The 24383-nt window shown below is 45.5% G+C and overlaps 1 protein-coding gene and 1 long non-coding RNA gene across 30 annotated transcripts in view; one reads left to right on the top strand and one right to left on the bottom strand.

Moving 5' to 3' along the window:
• MAPK8IP3 (mitogen-activated protein kinase 8 interacting protein 3) overlaps positions 1 to 23680 on the bottom strand; it is a 79068-nt gene extending 55388 nt beyond the window's left edge. For all 29 annotated transcript variants that reach the window (XM_030001339.2, XM_030001352.2, XM_030001341.2 and 26 more), the window contains exon 1: positions 23270 to 23680. In XM_030001339.2, the coding sequence (XP_029857199.1) occupies positions 23270 to 23587 (318 nt within the window). In that variant the 5' untranslated portion in view covers positions 23588 to 23680. The remainder of the gene's footprint in view (positions 1 to 23269) is intronic.
• On the top strand, positions 17948 to 19968 carry LOC121232622. The gene is made up of 3 exons (XR_005931453.1): positions 17948 to 17957; positions 18336 to 18339; positions 19850 to 19968. It is a non-coding gene; the product is annotated as an uncharacterized LOC121232622 (long non-coding RNA).
• Positions 23681 to 24383: the final 703 nt, after the last annotated feature.

The following is a 24383-nucleotide window of genomic DNA, read 5'->3' as shown; positions in this document are numbered from 1 at the left end:
CTGTTTGCTCTAACAGATTCACCAGCACGTGCACATCGGCTGGCTGAAATCTCCTCTTTCTAAAAGTATGAATACTGGGCAAGAAAAGCCTTCTCTCACCCTCCTCTGTACTCTGCACAGGGGAAAGTATTGCTCTCCCCCAATAATGCCACTCAAGAGGGCATGGTAATTTTAATTTAACAAACTCTAAAAGAGAGAGACTCTGCTGAAAATAATTTTTGGATAAGATTCCCAGGGAAATGAATGCATTTAAATGCACAGTAAGATTATTTTGTTAAATTCTGCACATGAAACAATATGCACAGTATTTGACCGCATTCTCAGGATAAGCCTTGTGCATATTTCCTGTTACTTTTACTGGAATAATTAGCAGTGACACTGGAGCCATCATTATGTTCATGAACTGGATCTTCTCTCTGTGGACGACTGAAAGGCTACATCATTTATTATTCTTGCAGACTTTTAAATCTGTTCAGTAAATTCATCTGAACAATGAGTCAGTTTTCATTCCTACATACCTGTATTTATAGAAACGATCAAACGCATTTTAGCCATGTCTCATTTTCCTGCACTTGGTGTTCTGCAGTGCCTTTAATCTTTAACTGGGCTTTCAACTTTCTTTTCCTTCCTGCCCAAATTTATTGCAATAAGGGTGGGGGTTTTTTCCCCTCTTATGGTTGTTTTCCAGCAGTATTTTCTAGAAATACCAGAAATGCCAATACCTTTCTTCTATTATAAAGGAGTCATCTCAGAGGCTAAACATTTACTTTTTAATTAAATTTTAAGACTGTACAAGGTTTTAGATTTTTAAGTAAGCATTTTTTCCTCTGAGATGTCAATTAAACATTGAAATCCCTTAGTTACAAATATCCAGCCATCTGTTTTATGGATTTTGAGAAATTTAAAAAGCAATCTGCTTTGTAAATTTTCAGATTTATTCTTTAAACATTTTCCAGAATAACAATATAATTTCAGAATGAGTTAAAAAAAAAAAAAAATCCTAACCCACACAGCTACACCGAGCAACAGACCTAGAGAAGCAGCAGTTTAACTTGCTCCATTTGGAGGACTGATCGAAGCTACACCAACAAAAGAGCTATTTTCCTGGTGTAATCTCCATCTCCTCGCACGGTTTTGCTGGAACCACTCTGCACTAAAGCTCTGTTGATGAACCCTTTTAATTACAGCCAAGGGATAATCCCCATCACATCGCACTGGCTCAGCTTTCACTACCCCCTTGGCTGGAGATGCCCTCCTGCTCCTAGTTCTCCATTCAACAGCATGCCACCCAGGCCAGGCAGGAATGAGGTTTATAGCAGCAATAAAAATGAATGGACTTTAAGGAAAACATTCGCAAATTTCTCGGCAGTAAATTAGGAAGCAGAAGAAGGTACAAGCCCAATTTTATTCCCACTATGTAGGTCATCTTTAATAGGATTCCTGGATTTGCTACTGCTGTTTTTGGTTTAATTCAGAGGAAAGTGATTGAAAGATTAAGTCTTCTACAAATATGGCTCAGTCTTCTTAGTCAGTCCTGTCTATTTTGCAAGCTAAAAGTAATGAAAGAAACAGAAAACTAGAAATCAATTAACTGTTTGGAGAAGAAAGAGACACGGAGACAACAATATTAAAAATTAATATTACCCTCAGTATCCTCAGGGCAGAACAGCATTTCAGATAAATGTATTGCAGTATATCCAGTCCTGTCTGCTGAAGAGACAGGGACCCAAGGGCTCTTTACTCTCCCTGTCTCTGAAGCACCTTTTAGCTGCTCCTGCATCAGAAGCCATCTCACCTGAGGTTCTCCCTGCGCATCAGAAGGTCTGAAGGGCCAACAGCAGGAAAAGTCCCAAATCCAGAGAGGACTGAACGGCCACACCAGCGGGATGAGGAGGAGAGGTTTCACTGCCAGGGCCGTCTCCGAGGAAAGCGCGCTCCTGATTGAGGAGACGGCTTAGCACACAGTCACTGCTGCCCATCCTTCATGGTACAAGTGAGCTCTCATCAGGGTATTCAGGCAGGCTTTATTTTTTTTTTCAGTAAGCCAGCAGCAGACATTTCATATAGCATCCAGGGAAGAGCCTTACTAGCCACTAAAAGCAGCAGAGATTGAAATGACCTTGCTCAGGAATATGAGCACATCCACAAGCACAACTAAGCAGTGCCAGAAGTTTGGGGAAAACAGGCACTTCAGGTACATTTGTATTACTCTTGTGAACAACAGCATCCAGGGACAGAGACAGCAGAGGCAGCGCTTCATCTGCAGCATGATGCTGCGCCATGGTCCTCAAGCTGCGGCTCGTGGACCACGCTCGATAGCTGCAGATGGCCCAGGCAAGCAGCACTGCCTGAGCTGGCTACGGTCTCTCTCCTGCCCTAACTCAACCTGCCAGGCACATCCGCTAGCACACAGCAAATCCCTCTACCACAAGGTGCTCTCTTCAACAACCCTTGCCTTCCCGTGTTGCTAGAAACTCATACCAGGGCAGGAGAAACAGAGAACACAAACCGAATAAAGTATTTTAATTTTTTTTTTATTAACCAAACTCACAGAGGCAGTTATGCTTTAAAACCAAGCACATATTATTGTGTGAATGCAGCTCAGTAAATAAACATCCATAGGCATTTCACATTTTGCATTTCTTGCAGGTGGGGGCAGGCTACAATACTAGCCATACTGAAGCTGTGGGAATGTTCTCAGTAATTTGAAGAGGACCCAGATTTCACCCCAACCTTTTAAACCTCCTAAAAATAAACAGGCAGAGGGGACACTAACTTGAAAGTCGCCTTCCCATCTGAACATTTTCTGTCTGTAATATTTACAAAAAGCACCAAAACCAGTTATAACAGAAAAAGAATCCTGCTGGTTTACTCGTTTCTTGTGTTTTCATCTAAGTTTGTGCACAGCCAATCCTATCTAAATGCTGCACAAATGTTCGATGCACAAAGATGAGGCTCTATGTCTCTGTGGGTGCTAACTAAAATCAGCAAGCCTTCATAAAGGAAAAGAATATTCACATTAATCAGATTCATACTTCTGGCCTCAGAAATAGTACAAATTCCAATGACTTACTGAAAGCAAATACTGCAGATATTACTCTTGCTTCATTATAAACTTAAATATTTAACAGGATAAGAGTGGGCCAAAAAAAACCAAACCCCAAACTAAACAGCATAGCCTTATAGTCTTTTTAAAGACATCTTAAAATAACTGAGATACATTATTTACAAAAAACTCTGCCACGAATTAAAATGCCCAGGGTAATAAGTTTAAAAACTGAAATGCAAATTTGCTGACTGCATTCTTTCACTTTAATGCTGCCAAGAGGCAAAAAAGCAAACCAAAACAAAAAATGGTGCTGGTGAAGAATCCCAGGCTTAACTTGCTGCTGTGAGTTGCCCTTGATTTCAAGGGGTTTCTCATTTGCAGAGCCAGGTGCTGCAACTGATTTTCTCTGATGGTTTCAGTACACAGAGCTCAGTTCAGACCCACACCCCGGTGATTTCACAGCTCCCAGCTCCATCTTTATGGAGATGCAGTAAAGAAATTAGAAAACAGAAATAAAAAGGACCAGATAATTCCACCAATGGTTAAGAAAAAGCTTTTGGTTTGCTTTTTGGTTTGGTGGGGTTTTTTTGCGGATCTCACTACGACAAAGTAGATGGGTGCACTGGAAGAAGAAACAGCCCACACTCCCAGTACTTCTCAATAGCAAGGCCGACCACAGCATTAATATTTTTACTATTTTTTCCAGAGCCTCTATGCTTGCTTTCAAAGAATGATTTCTGAATATGAACAGCTAATCACCTCAGTGATCTAAAAAAATGGGAGTATGAAACTACTATATATAAAAATTAGTCACATGGATATTTTTCTGCTAGCCTCTATCCCCAGATTTCAAGCAGGATAACTGGTCTCTAATAACCCAGGATTATGACAAACAACAATGGCTCACACACTAGTCTTTACAGGGAAAATATCTAGCATAAAATCATCTTAAGATGAAAGAATGTGTATTCTTCTGAAAAGCAGTGGTACAATGCAGATCGCTTGGCTTCCTGCTTTACTGCCTTTTGCAAAGGAAGAAAATGACTAAAAATAGTAGCATATAATCAGAAATCATCACATCAGAAATCAAGCAGAGCCAGAGATGCACATATATGCAGAAATCTCATTACGTGGCCTTAATCTGTGGTGGCTGGTAGTGTGCGCAATGGTACTGCGCACCAAAGGGAGCGTCGCGGGGGGGGGGGGTTCAGCCTCAGACCCATCCTGTCGTCCCTTTGCTGGCAGGAGATGGCAGTGCTGCGGGTGCAAAAGCAGCGCTGCATGAAGAAACGAAGAATACGCACGTGGCAGAGACCTCCGCTAGGAAACTGTTGGGGTCTGTTGGTGAAGGGCTTGCACAGCTTCCTGGGGGAGGTCACCTTACCTGCAGGAAGCCCACAAACGAGGGAGGCAACGCTGGTTGTGTTGTCCACCTCACAGCTTCTTGGCAGCACCTAATTAGGTTGGCAATTTCAGGAGTTGTGTTGACAGTATTTTGTCTTAGAAAGCCACGACAAAGGAAGAGGCCAACTGCTGCCTATTTAAGTCTGACCTGTTCAAAACGAAGTCTCCAGTCCCATTACCAGGCCTGGTGCTGATGAGTTTTACACGCTACTCAAGGTGAAGACTTTGTTCTGCTCTCTTAACAGGAGCCGTTTCACTCAACAGCAATTTCAGGAAGAGAGATGACTTCATTACGAAGCAGATGTCTACCACAACGTATTTGACACTCAAATCAGCAAGTCGCACTTTCTTATTGTAGCTCCTGTACAGGCAATGGCCACAGTCGGATACCAACAATGCCAGAGCTTCAGGAACAGAGTATTAAATCTTTTCACTTGGACAATCAGAAAAAGGATCCTTAAATTAAGCCAATTCTCAGAATTACGGTGGTCATCAGCAAACGCTCCCTCGGGAAATAACTTGCATTTCAATAGTTGCTATCAAGGGAATTCTGCTTCTCACTTTATGAGCCAGCCTACATTGATGCAGCTACTTTTAAGAAGAGCATTAGAGCGCTGTGTAAAATCAACAAATAGTTAAAAATCTCAGACTATGAATAGATATTCAGATTTTTATCCCTACAGGCATTTTATATGAAGTCAAGTCATTCATTTAGCAAAGCTGAAGTAGAAGATTAAGGAATTGAGTCTTGTCTACCTTACATCAAAGTTAACTTGACTCCACTGCATGAAAACATTCCTAGTTTCTACCAAGAAAAGTACAGACATATTTAGTGTTTCCCTTGTGAAAACAAAGGTTTTGCAAATATTTAAAGCTGCTCTCCCTCGCTGGTCTCAACAGCTGAAATGTACCCTCACACAAATAGAAAAATATAGCCATCAGCCCACACACAGTGATAAAAGCATACCTGAATTTCCAATGTCTTTTATCTAACATGACATGAATTTTAGAAATGTTTTGGGTCGCCGAGAGCACAGTTTCACTAATATATAAAAAGGGACTTGTGGTGGGTTGACCCTGGCTGGATGCCAGGTGCCCACCAAAGCCGTTCTATCACTCCCCCTCCTCAGCTGGACAGGGGAGAGAAAATATAAGGAAGGGCTTGTGGGTTGAAATAAGGACAGGAGAGATCACTCACCAATTACTGTCACGGGCAAAACGACTCAGCGTAGGGAAAATTAACTCAATTTATTACCAATCAACCAGAGTAGGGTAATGAGAAATAAAACCAAATCTCAGAACACCTTCCCTTCACCCCTCCCTTCTTCCCAGGCACAACTTCACTCCCAGATTCTCTACCAACGCCCCACAGCAGCACAGGGGGACGGGGAATAGGGTTTACGGTCAGTTCACCACATGTTATTTCTGCTGCCTCATCCTCCTCAGGGGCAGAACTCATCACACTCTTCCCCTGCTCCAGCGTGGGGTCCCGCCCACGGGAGACAGTCCTCCACGAACTTCTCCAGTGTGAATCCTTCCCACGGGCTGCAGTTCTTCACAAACTGCTCCAGCATGGGTCCCTTCCACGGGCTGCAGTCCTTCAGGAGCACACTGCTCCAGCGTGGGTCCCCCACGGGGTCACAAGTCCTGCCAGAAAACCTGCTCCGTGGGCTCCTCTCTCCACAGATCCACAGGTCCTGCCAGGAGCCTGCTCCAGCGCGGGCTTCCCACAGGGTCACAGCCTCCTTCGGGAACCCACCTGCTCCGACGTGGGGTCCTCCATGGGCTGCAGGTGGATATCTGCTCCACCGTGGACCTCCATGGGCTGCAGGGGGACAACCTGCCTCACCATGGTCTTCACCACGGGCCGCAGGCGAATCTCTGCTCTGGCGCCTGGAGCATCTCCTCCCCCTCCTTCTTCACTGACCTTGCTGTCTGCAGGGTTGTTTCTCTTACATGGTCTCACTCCTCTCTCTGGCTGCCATTTTCCATCTGTCCCAACTTTTTTTCCCTTCTTAAAAATGTTATCACAGAGGCGTTACCACTATCGCTGATGGGCTCGGCCTTGGCCAGCGGCGGGTCCGTCTTAGAGCCGGCTGGTATTGGCTCTGTTGGACATAGGGGAAGCTTCCAGCAGCTTCTTACAGAAGCCACCCCTGTAACCCCCCCCCGCTACTAAAACATTGCCACACAAAGCCAATATAGGACTCCTGGCATTTTACCTGATAACTACTCCTCTCACTCTTCAGTGCCCCAAGGTAACAGACCCATGGGTTTGAGGGTGCTCCAAGCAATGCTCACCCTTTCTCCTGGAAGGCCCTTGCCTTCAGAAGACCCTTCTCCAGGTGACCCAGGTCAATCCCAGCCACGGCACCTGAAGAGCGGAACCCTGGATCCCCCTGCAGCCTGGATGCTCCCCAGTGGTATCGACATGCAGTGAAACTGCAACACATCTGTTAAAAGAGACCCCAAACAGCAACTGTGCCACAAGGAAATATGCAATCAGTATGCGTAAAATCTAATAACAGCCCATACCTTCTCCATCCAAGGGATCTTAGTTACCGCAAACAAGAAGATGCTATCTCAAATGTTAGTTTTATGAGACATAGTTCAAAAGACCGAACTATAACACTCCCACAAGAGCACTGACAAACAGGAGACAGTCCACGAGCTGTAAAGTTCAGCCGCAGTTGTGAAATGAAGCAATCAACAACTTAAAACCCCTGACTACACCACACTTTTAAAACTCTCAGACAATTAATTTACCATCTCAGATTTCATGCTTGTTCAAAATCTTGTCCTGCACTTACCACAAAACTCAGCAAATTATAACTGTGTTTTCCAACGCCTCTTGTTCTACGCTGTGTGGGTTCCCCATTTCTGGTATATTCGGCAATTATGCTATCACAGTTGTGATAGCCGTGATATAAAATCTCTTACATTTTCATTGCAGAGCTTGGCCTGAAGTTCAAACCATATTCACAGTACAACATGTGTTACACATCAGCCTTGGGACCAGGAGGTGTTTTATATTAGAAATGCATGATTATATTAATAATTCTACATTGAATACTTAAGATACATAACACTGATTCACATGAAGATGCTTACACATAAATATGCACTTAATATGGAAAAATAAGTATCAGCCTTCCTTGGCTGAGGTCTCAAATAAAGCTGACAGTGAACAAGGCCATTTATTAGTAGAATGGCCAAAACATCGTAAAAGATAACAACCCTTTCCTTCACCTTCCTATTTTTTCCTGACACATTATAATGCCATTTTAACTGTATTTTTAACTTAGTTTTTAGAATTTATTAGTCCAGAAGGACACATAGTACACAGTTTCATGATGGAAAGATGCTCTGAGCTATGCCCGGTGTCTGAATCTTTGCTGTGCTCTTCAAAGACAAATGCACTCCTGAAGGAGCATTTCCATCTCCATAAAAGCATACAACCTTCTAGTGAACATTCCCTTTACATCTGCAGAGCTTGGAGATAAAGATTTTTGTTCCTGTTGCTAACTCCAAAAAGTCAAAAAGACATCTTTTATCTGCTAGATACTCTATAGTCACAGATTGGTCTTTGAATGCCTTCTGTGAAATAAATGTCTTTTTTGTTGGCTAATGCAAAGATTACCATCTCCTATATTCCAAGGGATCTGAGTCTTTTTTCAAAGGAAGATCACTTTTCTCTTAAGATGCTCCCTGTGAAGTAGGCCTGGTCCTACAGCACAGCCAGGAGAGGCAGAGGGGACCCTCCCAGACCATCGACTCTGCTCCAGCTCTGCCACAGACACAGAGTTCGCCCGTCCTGCCGCCCACATCTCCCGGTGGGACTAACAACGTGCTTACTTGGGACAGAAGATGCAGCGGAGGAAAGGGGTGCACAAAGAAGGGATGGGCTGCTAGTGGAGTTCTTCTCAAAACTGCCTTGAGAACAGCCTTGTCCCATATTTCCATCAGTAAGCATGGCCAACAAGAAAGGAGGTACGACTCTGAAGTCTTGCAGACGACACAAGACCAGGAGGTGCCGTCAGCACTAAAGAGAACCAAACTGTCACAGGGGAAGAACTGGATGATGCTGAAGACCAGAGCGATACTGGGACTGAACAGCACACGAGTGCAAGGGCACACACACAGGGGCAGCCACTTCTGCTGTGATGAGGAGGGTCGAGAGGAAGGAGCTGATAGCAGAACGTTTAGTTCATCAGGCCCCACAGTGACATGCTCTGGGCCAGGTGCAACTGCAGCGTGAGGAGGGCAGAGAGGAGAAGGACATGCTGCCGCTTCCTGCCACTCCATGTCACGCAGACTGCACTGGACCATGCTAACAAAGGTGACAGCCCTCAGATAAACCTTATTACTAGGACTCTGAAAAAGGCAATGTGACACTGGGACACTCCTGGGAGTGCGTTCATGCCACAGGATGAAGCACTGGTAAGATGTGCCTGGAAAACAACCCGTTATTCCTCCTACCTCTCAGGGAGGATCAACCCAAGCACCAGATGTGGCTAAGTGTTACTCGAGGAAGAGCGGGGTGAGGCAATCTGTAAAACAAGACTAGCCTGGACAGGTGACACATGGGCACCTCCATGCTAGCAGGACGCACAGCACAGGCCAGCGCACCCATCTTCTTTGGTGAGGGAACAGGGAGCTTGGCTCCAACACCTAGCAAATGGAGACCAAGATAGGACAGGACCAGTTTCCATTAGCCCAGCAAAGACATAAATATTTGATAGAGCGAAAACTTACTAATAGTGAAGGTCAATGCTGGCACAAGAACAAACCAGTAAAACCAAGCCATGAATAAAAAAAAACCAAAACCAACTCCACTGCAATTTAGAAGAAGGTAAGAGTAAAGACAGGAGATTCAACTAGTGGTTTTAAGACAAAGCTTGATATATTTATGAAATGGATTATATAACTCAATTGCCTGCAATACCAAGGGACTGGACGTGCTGACTCAGGAAGTCCCTTCCAGTGTTATCGTCCTAAGTTTTAATTAAGCGTGGGTGTCTTTCTAAGAATGCTAGAGGCAAAACAGTTACAGATTTGGTGCAAAAACTACCATGCAGTAAGAAGTCCATAGGGATCAAGTCTGGAGTAACTCAACTTAAACCAAGATAGTCCCCACCACTCTAAATATACATACTATAGCTACCCACTCAGTAGGTTGAGTGGATGCTGGATGCTCACCATGTTGTGATATGCACAGACCTCCTGCTTCACACACTGCTTCTACAACCAGCTGTACTATGAAGCTGGACACTTGCACAGAGGCATTCTCACTAAAATCACATGGTAAATACTAGCTTAAGATAACTTTCATTATTTCAAGAGCGTAGATGTTAATTTTCTCCCAAATCAGAGAGATCATCATACCACAAGTGCAGCAAGTGGAGAGCACCCACCAACCACTACCCAAACTCTTGCCTCCCTGTTTTTTCTTTCCTTCTAGATTTTTTCATGTATGACATTGCATTATTGAAGTCACGGTTTTCCGCTTCCTGCATAGCTTAGCACGAGCCTCCATTCAGGGAGATAAAAGATACTGATGCACTGTTTTTAAATGTTGAACAGAAATAGAGCATGAGTAACAATGGATAATGAAACAAACACTAATGGAACAAACATTTTTTAAAGGAAAAAAATCAAAATTATGCAAGCTACTACTGTAAAGTTTTCTTCCTTTGTGAGGACTAAAATGTATTTGTATGTATTTTTGTATCTGGAATTACCGTGCAAATTATGTAGCAATTTTGATCCAACTCAGACTACACACTACAAAAACCAGCCAGCTAAAGGAATGAAAAGGAAAGAAACCAGCCAGCTAAAGGAACAAAAAGGAAAGGGAGGTGAGACTAAGGTGGGGCTGGTAAAACGTAGGCAGTGTTTCAAATAACTGGAATTACAAAGATGCTGCAATTGCTTTTAATGCTGCTACAAAAGGTGGCTGTGATGAAAAATGTGTTAGTCCACATAACTATCCTAAGAAGTGCTTAAATCATTATTTTACAGATTTGAAAAATTGTAAGAAAGTGAGTAGAGGATTTGCCAAAGACCACTGTGCAAGTGAGCAGCAGAGCAGCCATCAAGACTCCAGCAGACCGGGGTAGGAGGCTAGGGGGAAGGGAAAGGTCTCTGCCTGCCGGGCCCTAGAACAGGGGTACGGCCCCCGCTGGAGCCACAGCCACCAAGGAAGGAATGAAGCTGATAGCCATCGCCAGATGGACAACCTCAACACCGTGGCCATGATCAGCGTGGCAGTCGATGCAGCCTGTGACATCCCTGAAGCTGAACGCGTGGTACGTGTTCTGCTGGACTGGGACCTCCAGAGAGAGGACAACTGGTTAAACGGGAGACCCCGCGCAGTGTTGGCAGGCGCCCGCAGCCAGGCCCACCACAAGCTCTATCTCGCCCGCGCAGAGCCGGAGGCACCGCAGGACTCTGCCAAGGCACCGCGCTGGGAAGCCCCTTCAAAGCAGACTTCTCCAGTTATGCTAGTAAGTAGAGGAGATTTCTGGAGGCAGAAGGCACCTAGTACAAGGTATATACAAATCAATGGATAAAAAAAACATTTTAGTTTAAATTGAATGTGCTCTTAACATAAATGCCCAGAGATTGAATGTGAAAGTATGGTACTATTCGTTGAACACTACTATGTTCAAATCACAAATGAAGAAGTATTATTTCTCTAACAAAGTCTTTCACCATGTTCTAATAAAATGAAAATGCAGTAAGAAATATGACTAATATAATTTCTTAAGCATATGTATGTAAATACTGTATCTCCTTATTTTATATATACATAGAGCCGAATTGCATCGAACCAGTGAGAAACAACTTGTCCTTCAAAGACTACAGAAAAGCACAAAGTGATAAACAAAACAAAATAGACATTTAGAGTGGAAAATCTCTACATAAATAATTAAAATCAGTTACTGGAGCTTATTTTCACTCTGGTGTGCTAAGGATAAAACTGATACTAAATCAAATCTAGTACACCCAACACACCCTAAAACCAAAGCTTTTTGTGTGCAAAGCTACCAAGCCACACACTCTTCATGTAGCTGTAACACTGGAGAAGGCAAATTCCTTGTGCAAGAAGAGCCTATTAAGTGTTACGCAAAAGGGAAGAGGCCAGCTGCCATGGCCATCCTTCTGCATTTCTCTCAATACTTTTTTTTCATTCTTATTCCATGAACCTCCCTTTCATCTTAAAGGAAAGGATATTTCTAGCAGATATATGTCATACCGTATGGTACCACACCTTCACGATCTGAAAGAAAAAAATAAATGTATTGATAGCTGCTTAGATCTTCACAGGAAAAAACCCCGAGGTGTCTCAAAGCCGTAAAGAACTTTCACCAATCTAGCAATACCTTTCTGAAATACTCAGCAGACATAGTATCCACGTCTGTTATAATGTCTTACATAATGGAACATTTCTGCTTCCACAGCAGGGGTTTGGGGTTGGAATTTAACCCTCCTATTGGAGGTAGGGCTAATTTCTTTTCTAGTGGAGCTTCAGATGAGCTTTATAACTAGATTTTGGAAGGTCAAATTTAGACCATGTAGAGAAAGACATCAGAAATGCTCCATTATACCCAATATAAATCAGTGGATCTTTCACTAAGAAAAAAAAAATCCATTCCATGGGCTTCTGGGGAGAATACTGAAACTTAGCAACAATGTATGTAGTGAAATGGGAAGGCAGACCCAGACAGAGGCAGTCAATTACTGCCATCATCACCATGAAATATACAACTCCTTATGATTTAGTAAGAAAAATGCTACTTAATATATCAGTTACTTGAAAAATCTCTTAGCTCTGAAACCACTCACTCTGATACTCTGAAACACAGTCTATACAGTTTCCTTACGTAACACTGGAGGAGAACATATACACTAAATTAAATCCTGAGAGCACCAGATTCCCCTTAATTTTACCACCGCGGGCAGCTTTACAACGAATACCACCAACTCTGCCTACCCACTCCTCAATCTAGGGAGGTTTCTCCTGAAAACAGACACCTGCCTTCTCAACTGCAGCTCTAAAGCAGACAGACACCCAGAATTCAGTATACGAGATGTGTCACGTGAGTAACCAGCAATTTTCACTGTCTTCTAGTCCTGCACACGCAGACACGTGCGTCTGCACACAACGCACACCTCTTGCCTTACTCCCCATCTCCATTTGCTGTGACACGCTGAATTTAGATTGCTCACTCTTTAAACACGTCCTAGTGTCCCACTTTCTGCAAGACACAATGTATTTTACAATGATTAACAGCTAAATGAAAAAGAGGATTCTGTTTTAGCTCAACAAAAACATGTATTTGGACTATTTTCGAAAGCTGTCATCAATTGGTGAAAGAAAACTGTAAAATATCCTGAAATGACATCTCTCTCCATAGTGGGAAGGGGAAAGTACTTCTCCATAACCGAGTTCTTCTAAATGTGTTGTACATCATGTTGTATACTTTTTCTGAATGTGCTGTTCACAAATGTGCTGCAAAGGAGCTTGCAAATGAGCCCTTTCGGTCCTTTTGCAAGCACAGAATCCCAGAACTAAAAATTTCAGACAGACTCTGAAAAAGAGGGCAAAAAGCTAATGTGCTTCTGGGCCATACACCTTGAAAATATCCAATCATTAACAGATTAGATAATTTTCCTGTCTTAAATCAGGATTTATAATTACTATGTACGATTATCTTTTGGGAGAAACTCGGCATGTGTCTGACAGAAAAACCTTTCCATAAAACACTGCAGATGGAAGGGCATGCAAGTCTGTTTTGATGCTGCTACATTGCTTCCCCTCTCCAGGGGGATGAGCAGGTCTGCTCTAGCACTGAGAGGCAGCTAGCGTTCATGCCACAAAACCGAGTGGCTGAGCTTGGGATGGCCAAGCCCCAGGTAGAATGGGGAAGAAAAATGAGTCTGAAACTGTTTTTGTCAGACCCTGTTGAGCATCGCATCCTGCCTTGAGCAGGTCCCTTCAAATCAGGGCACTGGGAGAGAAGGCAGACACTACCAGCTGTCCACAACCAGTGGAGACCACATCACCATGCAGCTCAGGAGCAAAAGGTCCAATGCTTCCCACTGATACCTGAACTAAAGCAATCTGTCCTGCAAAGCAAGGCACAGCTCCAACGATATCATTCTGGACACCTTGCAGCCCAACAGACTGCGAAGTGAACTGTGGACAAACAGAATACCACACCTGATGCATCAATTTTGAAGGCTGACACCTCCTTGAAGAAAGAAGGGATTTTCTACCACAAAATACAGAAGAATTGCAGTGTTTGACATGGACCATGTGTGGCATCCCTGGACATGCAGATCAGCTGTCAATCTTCCCGATATCAGTGTGCAACCTCAGACTGATGGTCTATCTATTTGAAAGACTGGACTAAAACTGAAATTGCTGTTGATTGAGAAACGGACAGATGAAATGGCAGCCCTGCACTCATCTGCTGGTCCTTGCACAGCAGTGTGACACAGGCTGAGCCTGTGAGGCTCGCACACACAACGTCATGTAAGTATTTGAGTACCATGATGCAGTCTCCTGGAAATGCCAAGCAAGTTCCCACTAGAAAAGACAGCAGAGGGTCCAGCCAGCTGCTCAGACATCACTTCACCACCTGAAGTCAATGCAGAGCAGCCACCGCCTGGCCAGCACTCCACATGTGAGCTGTGCAGGAAGACTATGCAGGAGGAGATAAGAAGAGGAATGGAGCACCTCCTCCCACCTGGGACACCCCACGCTTCCTCCTCAGCAGCATGAAAGGATCTAGCCTGCTACGACTTGTCAGAGGCACCATGACAACCGATGATGATGGAGATGTGTGCCACCTTCATCCTCCTCAGCAGGCAAGAGGAAGAACAAAGGTGCCAGGGTGCCTCTGCTAGATGAAAGATTGCATCATTCTCAGAAAAGTGAAGACTGGCTAGGAATTTTTCTTGAAACTTCAGCCATCACAGTTATTTGAAGTCATCTGCAATGGTAGTAAGTCCAAATCTTCCCAGACCTTCTTGGCTTTTTTCTTACAATTCTACCCCCTGAAACCCCAATACTAAGTTCTGCCTTCATATACCTAGCACGTCCCAACAACATCCTTGAAAAATCCACCTGCAGAGCCATGAACAGAAAGTGACCACGAAGAAGCCTGCTCCATTTCATCAAGAGAAAGAAAAAAGGTTCACATCAAAGCCTGCTTGAGGATTACTATTTGACTTATGTGGGTAACCCTGTTGAGGGGAAACCTGGCCTTCACCCTAGATCATCATCATCAACCAACATCCAGAACATTATCCTGAATTGCTCTTTAAATAAAGTAACAGCTCATAGTGCTCGCCTAGATTAATTTTACTTTAAAGGTAATCTTTAATAACACACACTGGTATTTATGCATATTAATAAGTGCCATAAGCTTGAGTGACATAAAAAGGATTTGTATGAAGGATCTGTGTTTGGATATACATTTTTTTCCTCCAAAATTAGTGAGAATAAAGTAAGGTTACCAGATGGCAAGGACTGATGGGCATTACATTTGGAAAGCCTGATTCCTCATAGAGAAGTGATTTAGAAACACCTATCATATGGTCAGTTTCTATAGCCTGTCATAAATCGATTTTGTTAGCTTTCTTTAAATTAATAAAACTTGTAAACTGAAGAGTCTCCAAACTCATTTCATCTAATCAGTGTAGACTTCATACCATTTATTAGAAAAATTTAGAATAACCAATCAAGCGTTTTTAGCAAGTGGCTTTCCAACAACTCTTTGTCCTACACCACCACCTATAATATGCTAAAAAAATCTATAGTTTTCGCATTAAAAGAAAGCATCTGCACACAAACTTTTTGTGGGGAGATGGATCAAAAAAGTAGAGAGAAGGACAAGCTGCTTCTGCATTTCTAAGAGCATTTTTCCATCTGCCTAACCCCAAAGCATTGCATCTTGTATTTCAGTTCTTAGTCTGCATTTGGTACCCTTCCCTCAGACCAGCTTGGCTTCTCACCAGCAGAAGGACACATCTCTCTCCTGCATCTCAAAACCAGCGCTGACTACTCCGCCACCAAGATAGATCCTGTGGGAGACGAGGTCCCGGGAACAGACTGGCACATTCTGCATCTTTCAGGACACCGCACTGCTGCCAGCCTGGTTTTCATCCGCACTGTCACCCCCAGTCTGCACCCTATCACGTGCCGACTTGCCTTACTCCTGATGGAGTGACGCACAAAAAAAGAAGCAAATAAAAAAGGGCAGACTGCCATAATACTAAAATCATACTGTGGAGAGGGAAGAGAGTGGCTGCTGCTCTTAAACCTCTGCAGACGGTCTCTTCCCTGGTGTCACATTGGCAGGGGTAGGGGCAGGACAGGAACCAACCTAGAACTGCAACAGACCCTCCTTCCGCTTGCAGAGGCAGCTCTCGACCCTCACATCTGAGTAAAGAGAAGGCATCATTCAATTATTTCCCAGCAAATGCCCCTAGTTCACCTTCAGGGGAAGGAAAAAATTATCACTTTCACTGTTATTTGCATTAACATCGATCCTAGTCCTGCATCAGGAGACAGGCAATGGGATGTTAAATCTTCAGCTTACAATCCTATTTAGTTTTATTGCTACAATTCTTTGTAAGGAAAGGCATGCTTAGAATCTAAAGTTTATCATCCTTCACACAGTGGACGTGCTGATCATAGGCCAAAGCAACAACGATGTTGTCACTCTTGGTAAGGATGGCTAGTAAGTTTATTTTACCATTTAAGAAGGAAAGGAGAAAATGAGAATCGTTATAACTAACACTGCCTACTTAGATATGAATTTGAAACATAGGGGTCTCCAGAAACATTTTTGCTGTTGCTTACTTTTTAAATATATGGTGTTAATTTTATTATCTTCAGTTGCTGAGTTTTAATCATAATCTGCAATATTGTGATCAATTCTGAATCATGTTCAAGTGCTATCACTGACAAAAGACATAGGAGAAAAATGAGAAAAGATGACATAATATCCCCATGATTTAAGGTTTGTCTCACCCAGAAGACATGGGATCACTTTACAGATGCTCACACCTCTATTTTTACTTCTGAACAATTAAATGGATATATTTTGGAACCTTACAACAAGCAAAGAGGAAAGTATCATAAATATGAAATCTAACATTTGCATGCTTAGTAGAAAAAAATCATTACAAATATCACAGTACTTTTCATGAGAATGAAGAACCTAGTTTCTCCAGGACCAACAGCTTTTGTAAATCAAGACAATTGCAAAAGAGGACTCAAGGTAAATTGGAAGAACCCTCTAATAACAACAGAGATTCTGCTGCTCATTCTGTTAGTGAAATCTGACAGTGCCCCCAGGCTCCAGGAATGGATGAAGAGGGGTCTGAAGAATATAGAGACAGATCTTGTACGTAGACGGCTGTGCAGTAAGTCTGCATTTCAAGCTTGCCAGTTCCTTTCAACTGCATATAGTGGAAAGGATTCACGTGATAAGCAAAGCCTTTCTTTATCTGGTAACTGCTATTCCCAAATGCTTTCCTCCTTCAATGCTATGAGGTCACCATCAAGCTGCAGAAACTCCCATTAATCAGCTATTTGTGAGGTCAGGTTTCAGGGTGGGGAAAGAGAAAGTGCCTTCCCAGGCTGTGGTTCATTTCACAGAGAAAGAAAATACGAGGCAGAAAGGGAAAAAGTGCTCACAGTGGAGAACACCGGAGCCTGGAGCACAGAGCATCACTTTTATCGCCCTTCCTCACCATCTTCTTAAAGAGAATTAGAGTACGAGGGAGGGACAGTATTTAAAGTATCCCCTAACAAAAGGGGGCTGGGGGGATTTCAAAAGCCTTTCTGTTGTTTGAGATGCAGACAGGAGCTAGTGAACTTGCAATATTGGCACCCAGTCGGAGAGCTCTTTAAGTACCTCAAGCCACACAGAATCCTGCAGTGACTACAGTCCGTGCCTCTCACAAAGGACCATCTCTTCCCAAAACAGTGCCCATTGAGTTTCAAACAAAACACAGGAGGCATCTTATTACATAAAAATAAAATACCTGTAAGTGAACATGCTTATTGTGTTAAAATAACAACGCAAATAGCAAGCCATGATGAGGAAGCGATGGCCACGGCAACATGCCATCAGAAGATGGAGATGCTGATTTTTTTTGCAAGTGGGAAAGATGACATCCAGGTGTCTCTCAAACATGAGTTCCACAATGGCAATGCCAGCAAAGGGCTTTTACAGTTCACATCATTTTTGGGTCCTGCACCTGGAGAAGCACAACTCCAGGCACCAGTATATGCTGGGGCCACCCATCTGGAAAGCAGCTTGGCAGAAAACTGGGGGTCCTAGTGGACACCAAGTTGAATATGAGCCAGCAGTGTGCCCTTGCAGCAAAGAAGGCGAACGGTGTCCTCGGCTACCACCAGCAGGACGAGTAGGTGATCCTTCCCCTTTACTCAGCACTGGTGAGGCCACCCCTGGGGTGCCGTGTCCAGTGCTGGGCTCTCCAGTACCACAGAGAGAGTCCAGTGAAGGGCCACAAGGATGATGAAAGGGCTGGAGCACCTGGAGAAGAGAAGGCTCAGGGGCATCTCATCAATGCGTATAAATACCTGAAGGGAAGGTGCAGAGAGGATGGAGCCAGGCTCTTTTCAGTGGTGCCCAGTGACAGGACCAGAGGCAATGGGCACAAAGAGGAACACAGGAGGCTCCCTCTGAACATCAGGAAACCCTTTTTCACTGTGAGGGTGACTAAGCACTGGCACAGGTTGCCCAGGCAGGTGGTGGAGTCTCTATCCTTGGAGATATTCAAATACTGCTTGGACCCAGTCCTGGGCAACCTGCTCCAGGTGACCCTGCTTGAGCAGGATGGTTGGACCAATGACCTCCAGAGATCCCTTCCAACCTCAACCAGCCTGTGATTCTGTGAAAGTACCCAGAGCACAGGTACACCCATGGGGAAGCCCAGAAGATGACATCTCAAAAGACAGCCCACTGGGAACGTCACACACAGCAGCGCGCACCGCTTCAGGGGCTCCCTGCGCTGCCAAAACTCATGTCACATCACCGGGCAGCTCGGAGCAGCACTGCCCACTTCTCGGTTGGGCCCAACAGCAAGACAAGAAGTCTTTGAGCACCACAGCCTGGAAGGCTCTGCCACACGGTCGCATGCCAGCTCCTTGCTCCCACAGCTGAGCAAAGGCCCAGCCACGCTGATACGGGCAGCATCACCTGCTCTCCAAGGCCTGCAGCCTGGAAACACACCTACCACCACCAGCAGAAAAGCTGGCGTTTAGAAACAACAGCCACATTTAATGAGTGAGACAGAGCTAGCTTTCAAGTGCTAGACTGCCATAGCACAGTAAAAACTACAAAAGCCTTTCACGAGGGGGGCAGACCTCCTCACCAGCACTAGGTACTTATCTCTATACCATACCTATATGCATGTTAAATGAGCATCCATTTTAAAAGTTCTAATGAGCATTAACTGATGTTGCAAATCAATTGACCAAGATCTTACTTTGCTATTAATGTACTTTTTGTTTCCTTGGACAGCCACCACCATTCCCTTGCGATGTATGAAATTTCACTGGAAGCAGTTTTCACGCAACAAGAGGTTGGAAGGCCACCTCTATGCCTGGCAGAGATCCACCTAGATTTTCTGACCTCCAAGAAGCAATGCTAACATACACCAACCATCTCCATGCTTCTGTGCTTCCCGTCTGTGAAAGCTTTTACATGCATTTACACACGCACGCTCATCTTGGAATTAGTGCCCAAACGTGACCAACAATCTCTGCAGAAACCAGCATTTAGGGCACACGGTGGTGGTTTTCTTCAAGAGAAGAAAAATCCAGAACATTAGAAAAACAGCTTACATAAAACAAAATGTCTCATTAAGAGTGGACTCAATAAAGCTTGTTTTCCCTGGGGATTTCTGCTGGTGTCCCCTAGCCCTTTTCCCATCCCAACTCTACCCCCATGTGTCTTCTGAGCAGACACCAGGAAGAGATGGCGTTTGCACGCTGGACCCACCTGCCCCAGACCCACATGCCGACTGTCCTGCTGCCTGCTACTGACCTGCATGCTGGCAAGCTCTGCCTGTCTCTCCTCTAGACAGCACCTTCACTTGGCCTTTCTCTCTTTCACTTTTCACCAAAAAAAAAAAAAAAAAACCAAAAAACCCCGACCCAAAAATCCCTAGCCCTTTTTTTACAAATATGGCTGAAAGCAGTCACCAGCTTCCTAAGTTATTGGGGGTGACCGCCTAACAGAGCAACCACATAAGCTTCATTTCCTTAAGAAATCAAGCTAAAAACAATACTTAGCCAGTAAAAATAAATAAATACCGTGTGTTAGTGTACACCACCACAGATACTAGGGCCACAAAGGTGGGAAATGGACTGGAGCATCTTTCACAGGAGGACAGGCTGAGAGAGCTGGGGCTCTTCAGCCTGGAGAAGAGATGACTCAGGGGGATCTTACCAGTGTGTACCTGCTGGGAGGGAGCGAGGACAAGGGAGCCAGACTCTTCTCTGGACAAGAGGCAATGGGCACAAATAAAACGACACAGAATTCCATCTGAACACAAGGACGCACTTTTTTACCGTGAGGGCGGTCAAACACTGGGACAGGTTGCCCAGAGAGGTTGTGGAGTCTCCACCTGTGGAGATGCTCAAACTCTGACCAGACATGGTCCTGGACAACCTGCTCCTGCTGACCCTGCTTGAGCAGGGGGTGTTGGACTAGGTGATCTCAGGAGGTCACCACCAAACTAAACAATGCTGTGATTCTGCGAAACACCATACCGTGCAAGAGATAATTACCCTATGTTTATATGTAATACGAAACAGGTGGCAGAAAACAAAACCACCTAAAATCTGGTGCAATCCCACATCTTCAGTAGCTTGGAGGTCACGGAAAACTGAAACGTTGTGTACTAAGCCCCGTAATCACAGAGACTGACAGCACCGCCTCATTTCAAGGAACTTCTATTTTCAATCCACTTGCCTAGGTGCTTCTGCTGTCCTATTTTAGGACAAGTGGAAAATACAGAGTCACTCTGCAGCCCAAGAGTTCAGAAAAATAAAGCAATAATTTGCTTTTGGCAAAGACCGTCTTAAAAAATAATATATAGAATCATCTTAGAGAAAGAGACAGAAGAGTATTGAGAAGGAGAACCTGCCTTTACGGCATTTCGCAGAAGTGAAATGTAAGTTGTTAGAAACAGCCCTAATTTATCAAAACATACCTATAGAGTCTGTTTGTGCACAATTTATGCATAAAGATGAAACAGCAAGATTTGATGGTTCCACAGCACTGGTAACAAGATAATACAACACACATTTTTATGCCAGAGAACAATGCTCACTTGTGGTTTCAGTTACTTTGAAATTAATAAACCAATATAAAGTAATTATAACTCAGAGTCTTTTGACACAGTATTGCAAGAGAAGAACAGATCAGTTTTTCATCTCCAACTCCCAACTTTAATTGTTGTAATTGGCACTCATACGCAGAGAGGAATCAAGACTGGGTTCAAATCCTGTTCCCAGAGGAGGATCCTCCCACTTAAAAGTGAAAAAGTGCTCGAGAAGTGGGACGGACCTTCCCTGGTTACTATGGGCACTGCTACAGAACAGCAACCCACATTCTGGTGGGAAAAACATTCTTCTATTTTTTGATTGTTTACAATTATCTGGTGGACAGCAGAATTCTCTGTAATACATAGATTTTCATCTCCATAACATGTAATTTACTGCATAGTAAGTGGCATATGGGAAACAGATGCAGATAAATAATGTACTTTTTGCTACATGCAGAGGGAAATAACAGCCATATATTCCATATATGATCTTGTAACAGGGATTATGTAGAGCCAGAATACTCATGTGTTCTCATTAAAAGCACATTACCTATTCCTTTTTGGTAACAAGTCTCCTTGCAGACACTTTTTTTTCCCCACTTACATTGAGCTCTGAGTAAGGATGACAGAGCATCATCATCATTGGTGCTTTTTAAATCTCAGCAAACAGTATCCTGCTATGGTTCCTGAGTTTCCTTGCAGGGAATGTAACTGTTGTCACTACATTTGCTTCCAGAAAACATATCCTGTATCTAGCAAGTCAAGAACAGAAATCCACCCGAGTCCAAAGATGCAAGATCATTCCAAATGGACCATTCCATTCCCCATTTGTAGTCTCATTTTTTCCCCCATAAGTAGTGCACTTTTAAAAAATTTAATTTCTCAGAATCTGCAAAACTCTATGAAACGTTTAAAAAGTAAAGTCTCATGTACTCAGAATCATTTTTCAATCCCTACATGCATTCAAAAGAATTTTAAAAGATTATTTATTTGTCCATTGATACGTAATTAAAACTCAGGACTAAAACTTTAATTGACTGGCTCTTGCCTTCAGTATTAGTAATGGACTGCACGTGTCCTCCTCATCAAGTTAGCAAGATTCTTGCACATGATTATTAAGCAACAAGAACACCTCTGTGAAAATACTGCATGGTGCTTTACATTGTTCTCCAGTTCAAATGCTGTTTCATTAATTACCCTTTATCAACTCAGAACCTGACTCCTAGTAAGACTACTGAATCTTCAATCTTCTGCTCTTTCTTAGTCTAAAAGATGGAAAAAACGCCACTTTTAAGAAGTGTAGTGAAACGAGGATGATGCGGTGGTGATGGACTTTTTCCACCACCAATGCTTTATCCCAGTTCACAGACTACCACTCCCAGAGACTAAACAGCAAACCTGATGTTTCACAGTCCTCACTTATGGCTGAAGAGGTGCTCTTGATCTCAGCAGGGACAGGCGCAGATGCAGGGAGAAGACAGAGTGCAAGTCACCTCCCCTCCCTGTTTTGTCTACATCTGAGTCTTTGTAACCCAAGGATTTTCCTTCCTTTCCATCAGAGGGGTTTGCTCTTCTCATGATCCACTTTCAAATCCCCCCTCCCAGCTGAGCAGCTCTGACATGGCTCTCATGGGAGCAAATCCACACTCCAGGAAACGGCAGGTGCTAACTTGGGGAACTATTTTATTGAGGTTCAAGGTGTAGTTTTGGTAAAAACAAGTTTCAAACATCAGCTGCTACACTCTAAAGGTAATTTCTTGCTCCCACCGAATAGCCTACTGCCGACATTAAGCAAGCTGTAAGGCTGCACAGAAATTCTCAGTTTTAGAAAGTATTTTTTAAGCCACAAATTAGCACACATGCCAGGTCCTCTGTGTGTTGCTGGCATTCCAAAGTGAATTCTGCAAATCCACAGGGCTGCAGCTATTTGTCTTTAGTTTTTTTCCTTTCCAGCTTTCACAAGGGGCGGATCAGCCGCAGAGGCACCTGCCCGCCCGCTGCTGCGGGAGGGGCCGGGCCGGGCCGGGGGGGTGTGGGGGTGTCAGCCCCGCGCCCCCCGCAGGAGGGGACACGTCCCGCAGGGCCCGGGCCCGCACCCGCGCCGCCCGCCCGCCCCTTCTAGAAGGTACCGGCGGCCGCTGCCCCGGGGCTCCCCCGCCGCCCCGCCCGGCGCCGGGCCAGGCCGGGCCCGCCGCGAGGGCCCGGGGAGGAGGGGACCCGCCGGCGGCGGCCGATCGAGGAGACGGAGCCGAGGCCTGCGGGTGGGCGGTCCCGCCGCAGGCCCGAGCCGCCCCCGCGGCCTCGCCCCGCCGGCCCCGCCGCACACCCCCCCCACACACCCCGCGGGCCCTGCCCGCCCGTCAGCCGCAGCGGGGCCGCGGCGCGGTGCCCCCGCCCGGCGGGCGGCCAAGATGGTCGCGGGGCGGCGTCGCTCACCTCCTCGGCCTGCTTGCGCAGCGCCTTCTCCCGCTCGTACTGGGTGAGGAGCTGCTCGTTGTCCTCCCGCAGCAGCTCCAGCTCCACCTCGTGCTCCTGGTTGTCGGTGAGCACCGAGTCCAGGTTCTCCAGCACCGTCACCACCAGCGGCATCAGCTCCTTCACCACCTCCTCGTCGTAGCAGTGGATCAGCCGCTCGAACTCGCGGTAGATGCTGTTGGCGAGGCCCGAGACCCGCTCCGACATCACCGACCCCGAGCAGTAATCGTCGCCCGGGTACCCCCCCACGCCGCCATCGTCCAGCTGGATCTCCAGCATCCTGCCGGCCCGACAGCCACCCGTGCCGCTCCGCTCCGCTCCGCCGCCGCCGAGGCCGCCGCCGCCGCCGGGCTCTGCCCCGCCCCCGCCCCGCCCGCCGCGTCACGGGCCGCGCGGACCGGCTGGGGCGGAGCGCGGCTGCCGCCCCCCTTTATCCCGGATTCCCCCCCCCCCCCGCGCGTCTGAGCTCCTTCTCCTCCGTTTCTTCCTCTCCCTTCACGTCAGCCCTCCTCCCGCCGGGGAGACGCCGGCCCCTCCACGAACGGCACCGGCCGGTCCGGGCCATCCCCCGCCCGGCTGCGGGGCCGCTCTGAGGCCGAGCCCACCCGCGGCCAGTTTCTTCCCCCGCGAGCTACGGCCGGACGAAAGGACGGCGGTGAAGGCGTCGGCTGCGCGTAGGGGATCCCTGCAACGCGGGAGGTCTTCACGCGTGACACCCCAGCGCTGCAGCAGAGGCACCGAGAGCACGGGCAAAGTCCAGCGCCTTGACGCAAGCTGCGAGTCGCGCTACGTGCTGGAAAGCCATCTTCTGTGGGACCCACCGCAGAGACTTTGGTCCGTTCGGTTCGTCCCGACCGAAAGCCAAACCCCAGCCTCCGCGTCCTGATCTGGACCCCAAAACCAAAGGATTCAGGGAAAATAAGTTGTGCCAGGCCTGGGCATGTTAACAAGCTACAAAATGGAGAGGCTTTCAAAGTAAATGGTCCGAAGGTCACAAACGAGTCGATTCTTTCCTATTCACGCCCTCAAATTCTCCATCATCTAACAAAAACGTAGGAAGCGTTATCTAAATGGG

This window comes from Aquila chrysaetos, chromosome 25, assembly GCF_900496995.4.
Source record: "Aquila chrysaetos chrysaetos chromosome 25, bAquChr1.4, whole genome shotgun sequence".
NCBI lineage: Eukaryota > Metazoa > Chordata > Aves > Accipitriformes > Accipitridae > Aquila > Aquila chrysaetos.
Note: the sequence above shows the minus strand (reverse complement) of the source record. Positions and strands in the feature narration are given on the sequence as shown.